At 43.3% G+C, this 18,769-nt stretch overlaps 1 protein-coding gene across 1 annotated transcript; it reads right to left on the bottom strand.

The window, feature by feature from the left end:
* Nucleotides 1–134: 134 nt before the first annotated feature.
* Nucleotides 135–17,033, bottom strand: myoz1a (myozenin 1a). The gene is made up of 6 exons (XM_088636071.1): nt 16,836–17,033; nt 15,019–15,103; nt 4,777–4,967; nt 4,191–4,449; nt 2,252–2,441; nt 135–1,422 (listed from the first exon to the last, which is right to left on the bottom strand). Exons 2-6 carry the CDS (start codon nt 15,092–15,094, stop codon nt 1,191–1,193), a joined length of 948 nt encoding a protein of 315 aa, XP_088492197.1. The 5' UTR covers nt 15,095–15,103; nt 16,836–17,033; the 3' UTR covers nt 135–1,190.
* Nucleotides 17,034–18,769: the final 1,736 nt, after the last annotated feature.

The following is an 18,769-nucleotide window of genomic DNA, read 5'->3' as shown; positions in this document are numbered from 1 at the left end:
AGCTAGTTTGGCTGGTGCACTTTCAGATGAAACACTGAAACGAAAAGTCTCTGAGTGCTCCAGTTCCCTTATTTTATACACCATCTGCTTGGTGGTGTATACGCAGCCTTCCTATCAAAGATAGAGAGGACACGTTTGAAAAGGTTTGTAGCATTTAATGGGGAATTAAAAGAAAGAAAACCAGATGTGTCCGGTGCTCTGAACCCCTGAGGTAAGAAGGAGGCGAAGTGTCACTCAAACACAGCAGAGCTCCACTGCTACAGAGCGGCACCAACACAACAGCAACTGTACAGAAGAAAAGCACACCGCACTCGTTCTCATATCTAGGCTTATCGGATTGTCATCTCAATCATTTTCATTGCTCTACTCTCTTCTACAGTATGATAGCTCAAGGGAAAAAGTCCTAGACAAAGCTCATCATGATTTCTAGATGTGTGTGTGTTTTTGGGGAGTATTAGAGAGCTGGGTGGGTGCCTTGAATAAAATGACACCAATGAACATTTGTACCATACATCAAGCTGTGCCATTTGAAAACGGCTTCCATTAACATAGAGATAATACAGCTGTGACACAACACCAAGCACAAAGCAGAGCAGACACAAACACAGCAGTATCTGGTCGCTTGGTCTTGTGCATCATGCAGGGCCTGACACTCAAGCAGAAGACTTTCATTTGAATTCACAAGTGTGGAAGTACAATGAGACCATGCCTCTGCTTTTAGGAAGAGGTGCTCATTTTCATGGATTGGAGCTCTGTGCACTGGTTCCTGACTGAAATAAAGAGTGAACTATCACTATTTAGGTGTGTGTCAACATCTTATCTTTTCAACATTTGGACAAATTTGAAAAAACGTACGCTAGAATAGTTACTCCTGACAAACATACAATGTGGGGATATCCTTCCATCATGAATGAGTTGTTTTATAAGCCTAGTGACTTCTTTTAAATCTGAAAGTGCTGAAACTATGTAAGCCACCCCATATTGCATTATTGTTTGGCAGAGAAGAAAATAGTAATTAAACTTTGAAAGGGATTCATTGAAAGTCCCCAAAGAGACAGATAGACAAACACTTGAGCATCAGTGTGTGTTTGTGTGAGTGTGTGTTTGCATGAGCGTGTGTGTGCGTCTGTGGGAGTGGTGGCGTGGGTGGTCATGGCATTGGGTGTGTCCGGAAGCAGAGGGGAGCGGGTTCAGAGGTCATCGGTCTCCCCATCGAAGGGCATGGTGTCCAGCTCCAGAGTGACGTGGCTGGGCTCACCGCTGCACACCCAGCCAATGGGCGTACGGTTGAAGGAGGGGCGCGCGGCAATGTCGTGTTGGTACATCGCTGCCTCGGCCTCTTCGGGGGTCGTGTCAATCTCAGGCAGCTGGAACGTCATCAGCTTGGAGGCCTTCTCGTACCCCCCAAAGGGCATGGCAGTCCTGGGGCATCACAGAGAGGGGTTACAGGTGACACAGGCGCCCCCCAGAAACACAATCCGGCAGCCCCAGAAAGATAAAGTGTCATTTTTATGTATGATGTATAGTTGAAAGCTTAAAATTTAAGTCAAGGAATGGTATGAAAACTGTATAACTCACTAGTAAGAGCTTTTTCAGAAACGCTTGTTTACCAAATCATACAAAAAACTACTGCTTTGGAATCGGTCTGGAAAAGAGCGACCAGACACAGTCTAGGGCTTAAAGGAGTGTCAAGCACTGCGAGGGTTGAATGCAGTGAACAGAGAAGATGATGAGAGGACCTGATACAAATATTCAAAGTCCTCTTAAAGTCAAAATGACCTAGTCAGCTCAAAGTACCTCTTCAACATGAACAGAGAGTCACAAACTAGAGGGCGAGGATGGACACTATATGGAAGTGCATTTAAAACTCAGAACAGGAGGCACTGCTTTACACAAAGGTTGGTGGGAGTGTTGAACAAACTACCCAGCCACGTTGCTGAAGATAATACCCTGGCTTAATTTAGGAAACAGCTGAATGAGATCCTTAGATCAATTAACTACTAACTACCAAACAGTCTGGATGGGCCGACTGGCCTTGTTTTGTTTGTAACTGTCCTTCTGTTCTCACAGGAGATTAAGCTTTGAGTAAAGTCACTCTCACCATCGTTACTGCAAGCGTGCTGGAGCTCGAGAGGTCCCAAAAGCTAAACGGTATGATAATTAGCTGTTCCAGGTGAATCCTGGAGCAACGCATGAGGAATCTGCTACACTGCTGTTCAGCGTTTGTCCTGAGGGGGACGGCAGTGTGTACCTGTTAAAGCACTTGTACTCTGGCAAATCTTGATGGGTGACGGGGCCTGGCATGCTGAGCTTCATCGTCGCTGTCAGCTCCTCATTGCCTTTCATAGCCCGTTCCCATGGCGATATGTATGTCTTCACAACCGTCACTGACCTCTTGCCTTTCGACTGTCCCTGCCCAGCCCCGCCCAGTCTGGACACACCTGAGAGAGATGGCGAAAGGGTGAGAGAGGAGGCACTCTCTCAGACACCGCTGACACATGCAAGACCCGTTACCAACCCCCAATCAAGCTTATCTCATTTACCAGAAAGTGTGACCAAACCTTAATTTCATGCGTTTTTTTCACCATAAATCTAAAAGATTATGGGTCCTGTCATTACCTGTCCATCCATCCATTTTCTAACCTTTTCTTCCAATTCAATGTCATGCGAGCCAGCACGCAATAGGCTATCCCAGCAAGTAACAGGCACAAGGCACAATACATTCTGGATGAGACGCCAGTCCATGTGACACACTGTACACTCACACCAGGGCCAGGTTTCTAGAAAGTAATTAACCTACCAGTGTCCTGCTTCAGAAAAAAGTCACAGGAATCATCCTGAACGATTTTAATTGGATGCTTGTACAGTATTTTTCTGCAGTACTTTAATGTCTATGGATTCCACTGTCCCAGGTGTTACGGTAGCTTTCAGAAGTTCGCTCAGGAGCAGAGAGATGTGAAAATCCACCTGACACTGCCTGCCCCCTGGCTTTCTCTAAGCTCAGCAGTTCTCACAAGCTCTTCTGCTTTAGAAGCATTTCAGTCTTGCACCTGTTCCAGGTCTTTATGAGAAAACCTCACTACTTTCCATGTAACTGTCGAATCAAGCCGTGCACGGGGAAACTACGAGTTCAATGTCCCTTTTCCCAGAATCCCATATTCCCCAACTTGAAACTCCAAGGTGTCTCTGTGTCTGTGTGTGCCCTGTGATCGACTGGGATCCCATCCTGGGTGCACTCCACCTTGCGCCTTCCTTAACGGGATAGGCTCCAACTCCCCTGAATTGGATGAAGCGGTTAGTAAATGAATGGATGGATTCCCATGGATCCTGAAGAGCTGAGAGCCAGGTGTTGGTGTTGGCACCATTTGCCACAGCACACCAAGGGATATTGTACATCTGAATCCCCTTCTGTGGTACACAGAGCACTCCTGTTGAAATTCTGATTGCGGTTCCCAGCTGGGGTATTAATTCTACAGTGGATATTTAGACAGTAAATATCTGAATGGGATGAAATTCATCCTAACATCCCACGGAGTAAAGTGCAAGCAATACATTGTCACACATCCCTATAGATCAACAATGTGTGACAGCTCTAGTACTGTATCATCTGCTTCTGTAGCATTCTGTAGCATGCTTCCCCTGTGTAATCCAGAAGGGACCTTTTAATGCAAACCACTAATTGGATCCCTCACTTGTTTTGATGCTTGAAGTGCATAAATGTTTATTTACTGACACATCAGCCTGTCACTTACACAAATAACTGAGGAAACAAAGCCCCTGTAGTTTATATTGATCGGAATATGTCTGCATGTAAATAGAGCATTTTTAAGGGAGAATTTTGTGAAAATTAAATATGATTTTTATGATTGTGATCTGCCCGTGACCCTGAATTGGAAAAAGCGGTTAGAAAATGAATAGATGGATGATTGTAATCTGCTTCTTCCTTATTCAGCAGGGAGTGAGAAGATGATGTTTCTTGTCTCAGACAAGAGGCAGCTGGGACACTGTTAGAGGGTCAGATCAGCAGCGGCCCAGCTGCTCTCCTCTGCTCATGTCAAAAGACAGGCGAGACGTCTATCTCTGTTCCAGGAGACTGCAGAAAAGCCAGTCTGTACTGGCGGGACTCCTGGTATGGAGGATCTGAGGAAGAGGACAGCCTCTCTCGCTCTCTGTAAGAGAAGGGTGCCTACCGTGCTCCTCTGAGATCTGCACAGTGCCCGCCGTCCCAGTGCCACTTCCACCTGCCCCTCCTGCCCCTCCGGCTCCACCCACTCCAGCCCCCTTCCCGTGCTCTCCTGGTTTGGGAGGGGGAACGGGAGGATGCTGCAGCTTGCCTCCAACAGTCTGGCCCACTATCTTCCCGCTGACCAGATAACCGCCCACGTCCATCATGTTGCGGCCCGACTGTATTTCACCCCCCAGTGAGGGCACCAGGTTCTGGAAGTTGTCCTGAACAAGAAAGCACACACATCACACCCCGACACTCCCCCTGGGCACACGTCACTCCAGAGCCCTGGAGGCAGGAGCTGGACACTCCTGCTGGACACACGTCACCCCAGAGCCCCAAACACATCCTGGACACTTTCAATCTCCTGCTTGGCACCCAACACATCTGCCAGAGTCCAGAACTCCCCATTGCTGCCTGCTGGAGTGTGTTCAGACTAATGTTTCTGTCATCTTTCTAAAGGGCTTCATGCACCTGCACAGGACCTGACTAATAAACATCATCACTGAGCTCCTGGGATTGTGCAGCCCAGCCCTCCCCAGATTCCTCACCATAGAGTCGGCAGTGAAGATGTCTGGGTTGTTTTCGTAGATGAACTTCTCCACCCGCTGCTGTCTCATCTTGAACATCTTGGAGCCCTTGTTGCTGAGCAGGGACAGCTCCTCCAGCATGATGTCTTTGGGGGTGCTGATCTTCTTCCCCAGGTTGAGCTTGGATGCCTCGGGCTCCGTCTGCTCCAGGACTGTGGGGCAAAAACAGCATGCACATGGTCAGTGTCCTGCCCGATCAAACTGACCACCAAACAGACCACCGGGGAGAGAAGGAGGACTGGGGCACTGGGGCTCATATATGACAAAAAGAAACTTTAAGACAATGTGGAAAAGACAAGAAAATCCATCGGACACTTCCATCAGAAGACACCAGCAGAGACTGAGGGATGAACCAGGGTCTATCGTTACAAAGACCACACTCGCCTGAAGGAAGGTCGGTGACTCACTCAGGGGGACACAACACAAGAAATTGGGATGACCTGGAACCCCCCAGTGAAATGCTCCTCAGCTTTCAGTACTGGGGGATCACTGTCCCCAAAGACCAGATCATCCAAGAAGCAGAGCTGCAGGACTAACAGTGAGGAAACTCAGTGATGCACTTGTTCCACACTGGACATTGACAAAAGAAATAGAAAATATATTTTTATCCGTAATATCTTAATGTTAAAAATAGTTGTTTTGTATTTTCATTGAGAAACATAGACTTGCAGCCCATACCTTGTCCGCTTCTGTACAGTGCTGGTTCATCATAACTGATTGAATAAAAACTTCTCATGAAAAGACCAAAGGTTGTTCTCAGGGCTGACAACAGCCTCTGTGCTGATTGTCTCGCTGGACAGAGGATGAATAATTTTAGACTCACACTGACACATGGCAGTGCGAGTAAAAATGACCTGAAATCCGCATTAATTATTACAAAAAGAAATATTTAAAAAACATTTTTTTATATTTGTCTAGATTTCAAGCACAACTGTTTTGACATATATGTATAAATTATTCAGTTAATTCCGCTCTGAAACTAGAAAGAAAACGTTTTACAGGGAGTTGAGCCCCTTCATATATAGAATATTTTTAAATGTCACATATTAAAGAGCTGCAAAACATTTGGACATTAATCCACTGCATCTTTAAAATATGTATCCATAGATTTAAAAATGTTTTCAATATAAATCATACAGGACTGTCAACGTAGATCTAAAATTTTCACATATTGTGAAAGTATGTAAGTGTGCCCATTTCACACCAGATGGTCACACTGTAGGTCATGATAGCCGAGAAGATTATAGACAAATTATGGTTGAACATATTTAGAACTTCTATCAGTCTTTCCGGTTTCTCACTTATCAGATGTGCTATCTCTATGGTGAGTGTGTATGGATCAGATAGTTCCTGATAGTCTTGTTTGCATAGCATGACCTCATCTCTCTCAGACCATGCCCACTTTGTGGAACAGGTGAGCTCACTGAGGCAATGACACGCCCCTCACAAGCTCCAGGGCAGTCAGTGCTTCACCCCGGCACCAGCTGACAGTTCAGGGATAACTGAAAAAGGAGAAACACTTCACTCCCATGGAGAGGCCTTAACCTGTGAATCTGTGTGATGATCTACAAAGACTTCTTGTTCATTGATAGCACTAAACTAGTAAACTAAGCTGAGCGATTGCATTTGTTTGTGGCAGGTTTCCTTAAACCTGGCAGCATGCTGTGGAGGTCCTATACACCTGAATCCCCTATACCAGAACACCTGCATCCTATTTGCTGTAACCTGTGACAAAACAGATACTGTAAACTGCAATGAACCATGAGGCTGGACACCCTTTGTGTAAAACCCATCCTTGTTCCTTAACCTGCTTGTGCATCATTGGAGTCCCCTGTTACACAAGGAACCTTGTGTTAGCAGATGGGACAGCAGCACAGTGCCTCTAACCTTAACTGTAAGGGAAAACTAACCTTGTTTTTCCTTTTCAACCCGCAGACAAGAATACTATCAGCATATAGCAGAGATACTATCCTTTTCCCTAGTCTAATGGCAACCCTTGACTGGTCTAACATCACAAGTACAGTAACATTCAGACCTCCGTGTCGAAGCTTTTTATTGAGAGAATGATGGAACACAGCCACAGCAGATCTCACTGGAACTAATGCCTACACTTTGTTCTGTCTGCTTGATCTCTAAACTACACAGCACAGTTTCAGATGGCTGAGAGACAGATGGTTGGAAATCATTGTGATTGCATCCTAGTCTAGTGCAGTAAAAAGTAGGTACTCTGAGAAAAATAGTTTGATGCACTTTGGCTAGACACAAGAAAAAATAACTAAAAGTCAACGGAAGTAAAATAGTGTTCAGTCCAGAGCTATAATAATAATAATAATAATAATAATAATAATAATAATAATAATAAAAAACTTTATTTTATATAGCGCCTTTAAAGGTGGCTTCTCAAAGCGCTTTACAGAATGTCAACAATAATAAATAAAAAGAATAAATGATAAAACACAATTACATTATACAGAGGAGACCGTGGATGGTGGTACTAAGAAAAGCAGAGGGGTGAAGAATGGAACCAGTTAAGTAAAGGCTTTTCTAAAGAAGAAGGTTTTGAGTCTGGATTTTAAGGAGTTTAGAGAAGGTGACTCTCTGATCCTTGGGCAGAGAGTTCTAGAGCTTGGGGGCCTGGTCACCCATACAATGTAGACGGGCTTGGGGGACAGTTAGGAGACCAGAATTAGAGGAGTGAAGGTTGCGAGGTGGGAAGTAGGGCGATAATAGTTCAGAAAGGTACTTTTAAAGTCCACACGGAATTTGACAGGAAGCCAGTGCAAGGACTCCAGGATAGGAATAATGTGATCACTTGCACTAGACCTGGTCAGGATTCTGGCTGCTGAATTTTGGACATACTGCAGTTTGTTCAAAGTAGATTTAGATACCCCAGCGAGTAGAGCATTACAGTAGTCAATTTGAGAGAACACAAGTTGATCAGCTTGATCAAAGATGTTTTGACAATATTCTGCACATGTGGGTCAAATGTTAAGCCAGAATCGAATATCACCCCAAGGTTTTTCAATTTAGACTGAAGCTCAAGTACAGAACGATCTACAGATAGGGTTACGTGATTGGCTTTACAAAGTTGATGGGGGGTGCCAATAAGCATGAATTCAGTCTTGTCACAGTTAAGATGAAGGAAATTTTGAGTCTTCTGAGTTTTTATGGCAGAGATGCAATTAGAATAGAGACAGCCACATCAGTGTCAGGTTTCGTATGGGTGTATATTTGAGTATCATCAGCGTAGAAATGATAGCTGAGGCCATGTGATCTTAAAAGCTGAAGTAAATGCTGAAGAGCAAGGGGCCCTAGTATTGAGCCCTGAGGAACACCAGACTTAACAAGACCAATTTCAGACCTATACCCATTAAGAGAGACAAAGTGACAGCAATCAGTGAGGTAAGACGTGAACCATTTGAGAGCAGTGTCAGAAACTCCAAACACAGTCTCAAGACGAGAAAGTAAGATGTCATGGTCAACAGTGTCAAAAGCAGCACTGAGATCAAGAAGGATGTGTATAGAAAGAGAACCAGAATCAGAAGCTATTAGAAGATCGTTAGTGAATTTGATCAGGGCAGTTTCTGTGCTGTGAAGTTGATGGAAGCCAGATTGGAGGGGTTTGAAAACATTATTTGTCATGAGGTAGTTACAGTATGTAACTGAAATGTGACAGCACGTTCTAGAATTTTTGCAAGAAAGAGTAAGTTGGAGATGGTGCACAAAATTGTTAAGATTGTCGAGAGCCATGTTAGGCTGTTGTGGCACGGGGGTAATGGCAGCAGTTTTGAGGACTGTTAGTACAATGCCAGTGCTCAATGATTCATTTATAATATTGAGGACAATGGGACAGAGAGAAGAGAAACAGGACTGAAATAAAGTGGTGGGAATGGGATCTAAAATAGATGTGGGTTTCATGTGTGTAACTAGTTTATTGAGGGATGCTGAGTCAAAAAGAGAGAAGCTGGAGAGAAGGGAACCAGAAAAGTTGCATAAGGAGGGAGGAGGTATCGGAATGATATGCGTAGTGGAGAGAATGTGATGCCGGATATTGTCGATCTTGGAGCTAAAAAAATCTAAGAATGTGTTGCCAAGTTGTGATGAGGCAGGCAATGTGGTGGGGCAGTTTGGCTTTAGCAAGCTGTTGATGGTGGAGAAAAGATGTCTGGGGTTGTTATGGTGATTTTTAATGATGTGAGAGAAGTAAGTGGTTTCCACTACCTCTGGTGGATCTGGTGTGCATGAAGCAGCTATGACCTCTGCTTCATGCACACTTTAAAAAGCTAAGTGCCCACATTCTCACAATTGAAGATAGAGGTGATCTCCCAGATCATATTGTATCTGGCAAATCAGTCAGCACATTCAAATCCCATCTTAAAACTCCAGCTTCATTCTGTTTAAACTACTGTGTTAATATTTAGTGTGTATACTTGCCTCTTTCATTTCACTGCAAAGTACCTTGAGGTGATGTATCATGAAATACAATGTAAAATATAAAGATATATAGAGGCTGTATGAATGTCTCCCACATTAAACATTAATTTCTCCAACACCTTTTTAACAAAGACAAACAAATTTCACAAAAATATCTCAGGATGCAATGAAAAGCTCCATTATTCTTGCCTGAGCAGATCTCTGTCCTTACAAAGCCTGGCTCAGTTCAGAATTGAAACCTGTCTGATCGCCCCTATTGTCTCTCAGGGCATACCATTTCTTGGTCAAGACATTGGATGGGAAGTCTGTCGAATACTGTCCTTGTGTTTGTAAGGGAACCCTTTGAGAGAGCCTGCACAACAAAATGAAGCACAGGGGTGTATATTAAGGACAAGCAACTAAAAGTTGAACCAGGATGAACAAAGGACTTTTATTGCTATTTCTCAGATGGAGCCCAGACATGAACTAGTGAGGCTGCTGACTCAGCCTTAAATAGCCAGAGCCGTCAGCCCCAGGTGCCTGATTGGCTGACTGATCATTGTATCGAGAACAAAGTATTACATTGATGTGTCTGTCAATCAGGAAACTTCAGGCAGACTATATCTAGATAATTACTGTACGTGCCCCTGATTAAGGGCTGCCAAAGGACCATCTGAGCTGCACGGAGGTATGCTGAAAATATTGGTTGAACTTAATGATTCAATCTTTAGCATTTTTTTCTGTATTTTCTGTCATGCCCTGCCAATGAGAAACTGATGGTTCTCAATCAGCCTGGCTAAACAACAGCCCTCCTATCAGCACAGACGAAATGGAAACAGCCTACAGGACTTCTCCGTAGGTGCCTTGTCGGGCCCTTGACGGGCCAGGAGCTTGTTCTTTTACGGAGGGAGTTTCACAATGGCAACAGCAGGGTTAAGGCATCAGAGGGAGGACATTGCCAACTCACAGTAGCCTGGCACGTAATAGGGATAACTGCCGCAGAGCCACATCCAGCCAACAAGCAGCCCACACAGCCCTGGTAGAGCTCAGTCAGTCAGTAAAGCGCCTTGTGAGATTCCCAATGATCTCTGACGGACAGTTCCCAACACATGCTCTGAAAGAGACATCTATACATTAATTACATAGTGAAACACAGCCCAGCTCTCAGTATGTACTGGCACTGTCTCATCGTACTAATGTCCTTCTGTTTTCACACAACACTAGCTTGTGTCTGCCAATGAGCACAGCTTTGAGATGTGTGAAGGCGACTATTGGAGCCAAATGTCAGAACTGTGAACACAACAATCTGATTGGCTTCAGAAGTGTCATCCATTCATTATCAGAAAGCTGCTTGTTCTTTGTAAGGGTCACAGCAACCCAGAGCTTCCTAGTAGTCTTATTTCTGGGTAAAATAAGTCTCATTACCAAATCCCTAACAGCGTTGTGGGAACCACCTACCATCTTGGAGGGACACAATGGGATCCCCAATATGAGTACAGGCCATAGTGCATTTGGGCAAAGAGTCTGAAGATGTATCAGAAAACATGACCCATGGCTGAAAATAATAAGAAAAGCTTTCTTCTTACAAGAACTTATAGGTAAGTGACCCAGAACTCATTTGTGCTCACAGATATACTGTCTTTTGTCACAGGCTGTGAAAACATGACGATGTCTCCAGCACATATAATAACTAAGCTATAAATATCCTTTTGTGACTGTAATGAGTGTCTGGATGTCTCCTTTAAAGAAGAAGTCCACATTTTCATGCTTATACAAGCAAAAAGACCTTGGGTGTACTGAAAGGATAATAGACTGTTAAGAGTTTTAATAACAGCATCTCATTGAAATGTGTCGGCTTACTGAAACGTTTGGGAATAATGAGAAATTCCTTCATGTTCAGTCTGATCTTTGCCTAAAACCAACAGACAGCAGACATTTAAGTACAGAATTAAAAATAATGTGGTATTTTAGTATTTCCAGAGAGAATTCTGTATGTAATTCAATAACACACGTATGGACCTAGTACTATGGGCTAGCTTTATAGAAGATCTTTGGTGACACAGCATATGGCATGTTTCCTTCATAAAGTCTACAGAATTCTGGAGAATTTTATTATTTGTAAGGGAAATTTCTGTTTTCTCTCAGCACATTTTTCTCAGGAACATTTTATCTGCAAGGAAATATCTGATAGAAAATTAACTGATACTGTGGATCACCAAGGCAGATAAATTGTAGATCAATTTCCTTATAATCTACTGCCACACATTCAGTAATGAATACTTAAATCACCTTTTACAGGATGATTTAGTAGTAGTCTTCTACTTGTGATACCTAAAACTGCAGTGAAAATCTGCAAAATGTAATTGATTGACAAACTCCCGGCATTGGTGGGTTTGTCTTATTATGCATTCATGCCTTGACTTCGGTCATGGCAAATGATCAGAAGACATTTGCAATGTGCTCAAAGCACAGTCCTGTCCATAAGCCTATGATATAAGGAGTTAACCTTCGCAAGAGTATCAGAACTTTCTAGTTACACAAGGCCAAGCTACCTAATCGTGGTGTCTGTTCTATTTTGTGTGTGGTGTTGTATCACAACAAAAACACTACTATCATCACAGTGTGAATGCTGGACATTTTAATATAGCAGAGCACTGCTCACACCCCAGTATGACTCCATTATACTGTGCTTTAGATCTTAGAAAGTTTCTTCTACTGAGTCTAGAATAAAATGACACTGAGTGGGCCTCTGTGTAATGACTTTGTTCAGTCTTAAATTTTCCTTGCATTAAATCTTCCTTGACCTCTCTTTAGGTAATGTGATAGCTTAGATGACAAGGGTGTCAGGTCAAGCTCCTGACCAGAAGGTCCCAGGTTCAATCAAAGTAGTGGCAAGTGAGGTAGTTTGCTCTAATTCCTTCTTGATGGGTTCCAGGTCCACTCAGCCTGCTTTTCAAATGAGTACCAGGAGTCAATCCTTCTTGGGGTAATAGGCCAGCCGGAGCGTGATGCTGACCATATCACCTCCACCTCCAGTGTTGGATTGTCAAAGAAAAATGGTGGCCCCTTGCCGCCCATTCCCCATGGGCCTTTAAGGCCTAAAAAGGGACCTACCTAACTATTTAGCCAATATATAAAAATAGTATGCTTGTCTATAAATGGAAGTTTTCATTTTCCTTATCTAAGTACTAAGCATCATTAAAGCTTATTGCTCATACTCCCTCATTTGTGCTCCGGACTCTGTTTTCTTCGATCACTTAAGTGTGGATTTAAACCATGCGACATTCTGGGAGACCATATTCTCCATGCTGTTGCTCCAAGACTGTGGAATGAGCTCCCAGCTATCATATCAGATCTTTTGGGTCAATCAGAGCTTTCTAATCCTGTCTTGAAAAACACAATTAATTCTGGCTAGTTTATGGTATATAAACATTTATTCATTCTAATGCTTTTGCTTTTGTTTTGCAGCAAAGTGCCTCTATACAATGCATCACGGTCGGTACTATATGAACAAAACTCATTATAATTAAAATCTTATAGACTATTATTATTCTATCTTCAAGCTAGTTGCACTAACAAGATGTAGGAAGCACTTAATAAGGACTGCAAAATGTGAGACACCCATCTCAGCAATTTCCTCTGTATTTCAGTGCTAATGCAGATACCAGGAGATATAGGGTCCCCTGTGACCATTTACAAATGAGAAAAAAACTACAGATTTCTGTGTCAGTTCACAGTTATTTTGGAGATAACTGTGCTGTTGTTTTGGAGATGTTATAGGGAGGCTTGGTTCCATTCTCTGTTTACATTTTTGCTGCTCATGAAAATATTGTATAAAGCACCAGTATTTGTTTCTAAAGCTATTTGGTAAATTTGCTTATTTTAACCTGTTTCCGTATCCTTAACATCTGAGCTAAGCTATTTAAGACCTTGCGCCTTAGGAACTGGAGAGGGGCCTGAAGGGGCATGATGAGAGTCCAGACTGTTTCCTGTTCTTGCCAATTGCTGTTCCTGTACTTGTGTGTTGTGTATACCTGTTCTGCCTGTACTATTAGATGGTTGCAGTGTAATTCTAAACATGCCTTTGCTGTGGGCAATCCTGGGGTGTACAGTATGGCACATTAGGGGTCTGGTCTGTGTCTCGCTAAGCTGTGAGCCAGATGGGACCCATTAGAGTCCTGGTGATTTGACCCGACGTATGGAATGGTAACAAGGCATGGTAAGAATGTATGAGAACCAGAAACCAAAAATAAGCAAGACAGCCACTTGTGTGCACTACAGGGGTTAGGTTAGAGTTTGTGCTATAATGATAGGGTTCTCCTCAGTGTCTCTTTAGAATTAGGATTTCTGCTGAATGTTTCTCCCACATATTTACCTTTGCAGCCGGGCTTATATTGTGTCGCACTGTGTCTTAAGACCAGGCATCTATTCCTCTATCTAGCAAACACTATTCTGCCTCCTCTGGTTTCTGAACCTTATTCCATATATCATTTACCTTTCAAAGTTAATATCATAACTGGTGCACTGAAAACTGGTTAACTGCCCTTAAAACGACACAAACATTCACCACCTTGGATTTCTGCTCAATATCAGTTCCAGTTTCAACGCAAGTACCCATCAATCATCACAAACACTCTGTTCTGCTTAAGAAAGAGGAATTTTAAGAAACAACTCAGTTTTGCGTGTGTGAAGTACTTGCTCCCAGTGGTGTGGGGCTTGACACAGTGGTGAATTAAAAGGATTGAAACAGCTAGATTAACACTTTTCATAATGTAAATCAAAATTCAGAAAGAAATGACTTGAGGGAGCCCATTAAAAAGCAGTTACTGTTTATCCAATATGTCTGCAGACTTTTGGCAAGTAAACTGCAAAACTGTTAAGCCTAGTAAATATGATATTGCTTGGTGTAAACAAATTGTTTTATTAAAAAAAAACATTTAGTGTTAATGCAAGATAAGTTTTATCTTTTCTGGTTTGCTGTGACTGGATAAAAAAGGCTTGCATAGAAAAGGCTGGGTCTCCTGTCTCAGCCCCTGGAAAGCACAACACTCCAAGTGACAGAAGACATTAATAATTGCTTACACTCATATGGCGCTTTTCTGGACACTCCACTCAAAGTGCTTTACAGGTAACGGGGACTCCCCTCCACCACCACCAATGTGCAGCATCCACCTGGATGATGTGACAGCAGCTGTAGTGCACCCAGTACACTCACCACATATCAGCTATTAGTGGGGAGGAGAGCAGAGTGATGAAGCCAATTCATAGGAGGCCATGATTGGTAAGGGCCATTAGGAAATTTGGCCAGGACATCAGGGTTACACCCCTACTCTTTTCAAGAGACACCCTGGGATTTTTAATGACCACAGAGAGTCAGGACCTTGCTTTTACATCTCATCCAAAGCACGTCACCTTTTTACAGTATAGTGTTCCTGACACTATACTGGGGCATTAGGACTCACATGGACCGCAGGGTGAGCGCCCCCTGCTGGCCCCCCTAACACTTGCTAGCACTTACATAGTTTTTCCGAGGAGGTCTCCCATCCAGGTACTGACCAGGCTCACAACTGCTGAGCTTTAGTGGGCTGCCAGTTGTGAGTTGCAGGGTGATACAGCTGCTAACGACAATAAATGACTTCTTCTGCTAAATTGTTTCAAGCGTAGCCGTTTCTTGTCTTCCCTTACACACCTCGATTTCGATGTCTTCTTTGATTCCAGGGCAAGGCCTGCGATCAGGCCACGGGGCGATGGTGGAGCTGGAACAGAGCAAGCTTGCACGAGGTGCCTTACCTTCCTGGGTGATCTCAGTAATGATCCTGGAGGACTTTTTCCTCTTGTTTGGGGCGGGGGTCCCTGACAGAGGCATGGCTGTAGGCTGAGGAAGCAGAGGTGGGCTTGAGCAATGGATTGTGTTTTATTACACATTTTCTCAACACATATTTATGCAAGCAAATTACTGCCCATATATTGTACTGGTTCGGAACTCTCTTGGTCTTCTCTTGTGTTGCTGCTGCTCATAATGTATCAAAACAATGTATGTGGATTTATCTATTAATCACTTATTTCACTCTCATTAAAATCCCACTAAAAAAGTATTTTAATGATGTCTGTGAACCTGCAGAAAGACCTGTCAAAGAACAGAGCTGCTTGCTCATAATCCTACATTTCAAAGCACAGTCGGTGGTACAAGTGAAACAACACTTTTAGACAGTTATTTTTACCTCATGGTCACTTTTTCAATATTCCCTGGAGCCTGCTGTCAGAACATCACCCACCATACAAACAAAGAGCCGCCCCCTTGTGGCTGGACTTTGACACTGCGCTCCACTATTCTGACAGCACCAGCTCACTCGCTTGTAGCCTGTGATCAGCCTGAGCTGTGGCCTACTGCACCCAGAGTGCTCACGTCCAGCGTGCAAATATCTGAATTGACAAAGGTACTGATTTACAAGCAAGACTTGACAACAAAAACTCAAAGAAGACTATTCTCTCATCTCCCAATTTCTAAAATATTTTAAGCCATGATTAGATTTTATGAGCAGTTTCTATTACAAATTCCTTTAATCTTCAATGGGGTGCTAGCTCTTTTAAAAGCATACAGCCCCTTAGTCTTGGAATGGAGCTGCCTGTTGTGTTTTCCTGATTTAAAATGAAGAAGGGAAAGAAAAAAAATAACCTGGTAATTCAATGACAGTGTTATCTGTTAGGTGTATGCTGCTGTTCAGGTCCATTCGAGTGGATTTGCTTCTGGTGTTGTACGTGTTGCAGATATTGGCTTTGACATTTAGACTTTAGATTATCGTGTTGTTTTGTTTCAGGCTAGAAGACAAAATCACCTTGGCACACCTTCACAGCATGATCTCAAAGTGCCCCAGCCTCTCCTACTGCCCTCATATGCTAAGGTTTGAAGGGAATTCAAAGAGCTTGGCAGTATAATCTGTTAAACAGATCTGGGCTTTTGCAGATTCTCCAATGGCATCTTAAGTATTGTATTGCATTGACTTGAAGGTAATTCTATCTTTCAGGGCTATTTTTATACTTTCCCATCAAAGCACAACCTTTTAGCGATATTGATGCCGGCAGTGGACTGACACACACATGACACAATGGGCACGCACACGCAGGCACACACATGCACACACAGACACACACGTTCACACACAGACACGCGGTGTTGAGGATTTGCTGAAATGTCCCACAAAGTTCTGTCGATGAAAAGTGAAAGCCTTACGCAGAATGAAGGCAGGCCAGCTCTCCGGGGCTCAGGTTACCCCAGATGGGTATTCCTGGCTTAACAAGCTATATAAATCTGGAGCAGGGAGCAGAGTGGGGAGGTCAGCAAATTCCCTGCACAGTCCATGCAGTGAGATGAGTCCTTAAAGCGAAAAAACACGTACCTGCAGTCACCTTTCATAAACAAGCCCCTGGGCACAAACCAATATGAAATAACAGAAAAAGGGTGGCTTTAACACGCTAATGCAGAGCTGAAGCTTGAGGGGTGCAAACTCTCCCTTGGTGTCTTCAGCTGCTGCACTCTGTCTTCATCGCAACAGCTTCCAAGACAGCTCAAGCAACTAGTGATCAGTGAGTCTGTGCAGCAGACTTACCTAGATTAAGGAATCCTTGTGTGAAAGAAGGGGCAAAAGTTTTCCTTGAAGTGAGCAGTAAGTCCGGAAGTGCTTGATTCCTTGAGCCCAGTGCGGCTCTCCCTCTACATCACAGGGTGCGTGCTATCCAGGTCTTCGGGGGGTCTGCACAGCACGGAGTGCTGATGTACAGTGCTGGCTGATCAGGAGATGGGCACTTTCTTGCAGATGCATCACAACCCTATATATAGAACAGGGGAACGAAAGGGAGCTTGAGGAGGCAATCGGCTTGAAGCACTGGAGGAAAGAAAAACTCATTAGTGCGTCCCTTCCCCTTTGTTAATTAACACCCCTGGAGCAGGTTGACATCTCTGTGGCAGAGATAGGGGCCCAACACCTTGTGTTTTCCCTTCTGAAAGGTTTTCCCTTATAACTTGTGCTCTTTACTGTGGTTTTCCTCTGCATGTAACACTTCTACCACAATTCCACTGCTTCCACTGTGCTTTACTACATTCAGGCTCTAGAACTAGTTAATGGTGCCTATACGGTTGTGTTTAACTAATTTAAATGGAGGCATTATCTTCCTCTAATGTTATAGTGCACCATCTTGATCAAAAATATGCACTCCAATGAGATGACGGGATCCCAATAACAAATAAAAGCCTCACATGTAAAGGTTATTAACTAATGTATTATTTGTAGTTTATAATGTCTTTACAAGATTTAAAGGAACTGAATCTCTTCAGTCGTAATCAGTAAGTTACAAGCAACCAGAAGAGAACAAAGAGTCAAATACTGTGTACCCTCTTGTTTGCAGTCTTTCTGTGTCTTAACTACTGGTTTAAACTATACTTCTTTCTTAATTCTTCTGTCCAATTCTACCAGACACTCTTTCATCACGACCATAGTTAAAGACTTTTTCATGTCTCAATACGGTTGTCTTCTGTAGATTAAGACAGAGGGGTCCACTCTGTTATTACTCCTTTCTTCCATTCTCAACACACAGGGCAATCAAATCTAAAGACAATATTCAGAGACAGCGTACTGTCTTACTTTGACTTTGGGGATTGTGTTCCAAATGGACACATAATTCCTTTACTGAGGCCTTTAATTGGGCTTCTTGCTTTTTTCTGGCATTTCTGAGGCTATAGTAAGTTACGCAGGGTTAGAAATTAGCGAGAGCTGGGTCTCAACACCCCCCTCAGCTAGGCAGGCTATTTTCGTCTCAATGGCCAGGTGTCCCTCGGCCTGTGAAAAACTCAGGTGCAGACTTAGCCTGGACTTGGGCTCCTATATGAACTGCACATTCCCACCCAGGGCTTACCTTACAGAAGGACAGTAGTGGGCAGAAACAGGACAGGACACCTTCACAGACAAGCCTCAGAGAGCCGCCATCAGATTGAGACCTTTAGGAACACCGATTAGTGAGAGGGTAGAAGTGTTGATTTCAGCCAGGATGATGAACACTTCCTGTATCTGGTATTGTGATGTGCTTTAAGCTCTATTCCACTTCAGTCTGGTACCTGTAAGCCTTTTTTTGATAAAAGTGGCAGATAATAATAATAAGGGTTAACAAACAACCCAGCTTTACAGCCTCCCTAATCTCAGCACTGCTGGATTGTTGTTTTGTAGTTTGAGAAGTAGTTTGAGTTTGTTATCAGACATCATTTGTTATAACTGACATCATTTGATACAGGGCAACATTGGCTTGTTAAAAACTTCTGCAGGGAAGCAACAGTTTGTTCAACACATCTGAAGAAGATAAACCCAGGACAGAGTGCAGAAAACAGTCATGAAAGGTCCCCGTAAAACAATAGCTCAGGTAGAATATGAATATGCTAAAGTAATTATTTTTGGGAATAAAAAACAACAATAGGAGAGTCTGAGGGAAAACTAAGCAAAATTTCCTCTGACTGTGTTTCCCCAAGTTATCATGAGAACCCAACAGCCAAGTG

The sequence above is a fragment of the Lepisosteus platostomus genome, chromosome 6, assembly GCF_059453375.1.
Source record: "Lepisosteus platostomus isolate fLepPlt1 chromosome 6, fLepPlt1.hap1, whole genome shotgun sequence".
Classification (NCBI taxonomy): Eukaryota; Metazoa; Chordata; class Actinopteri; order Semionotiformes; family Lepisosteidae; genus Lepisosteus; species Lepisosteus platostomus.
The sequence above is the reverse complement of the archived record's forward strand: the minus strand, read 5'-3'. Positions and strand labels throughout refer to the sequence as shown.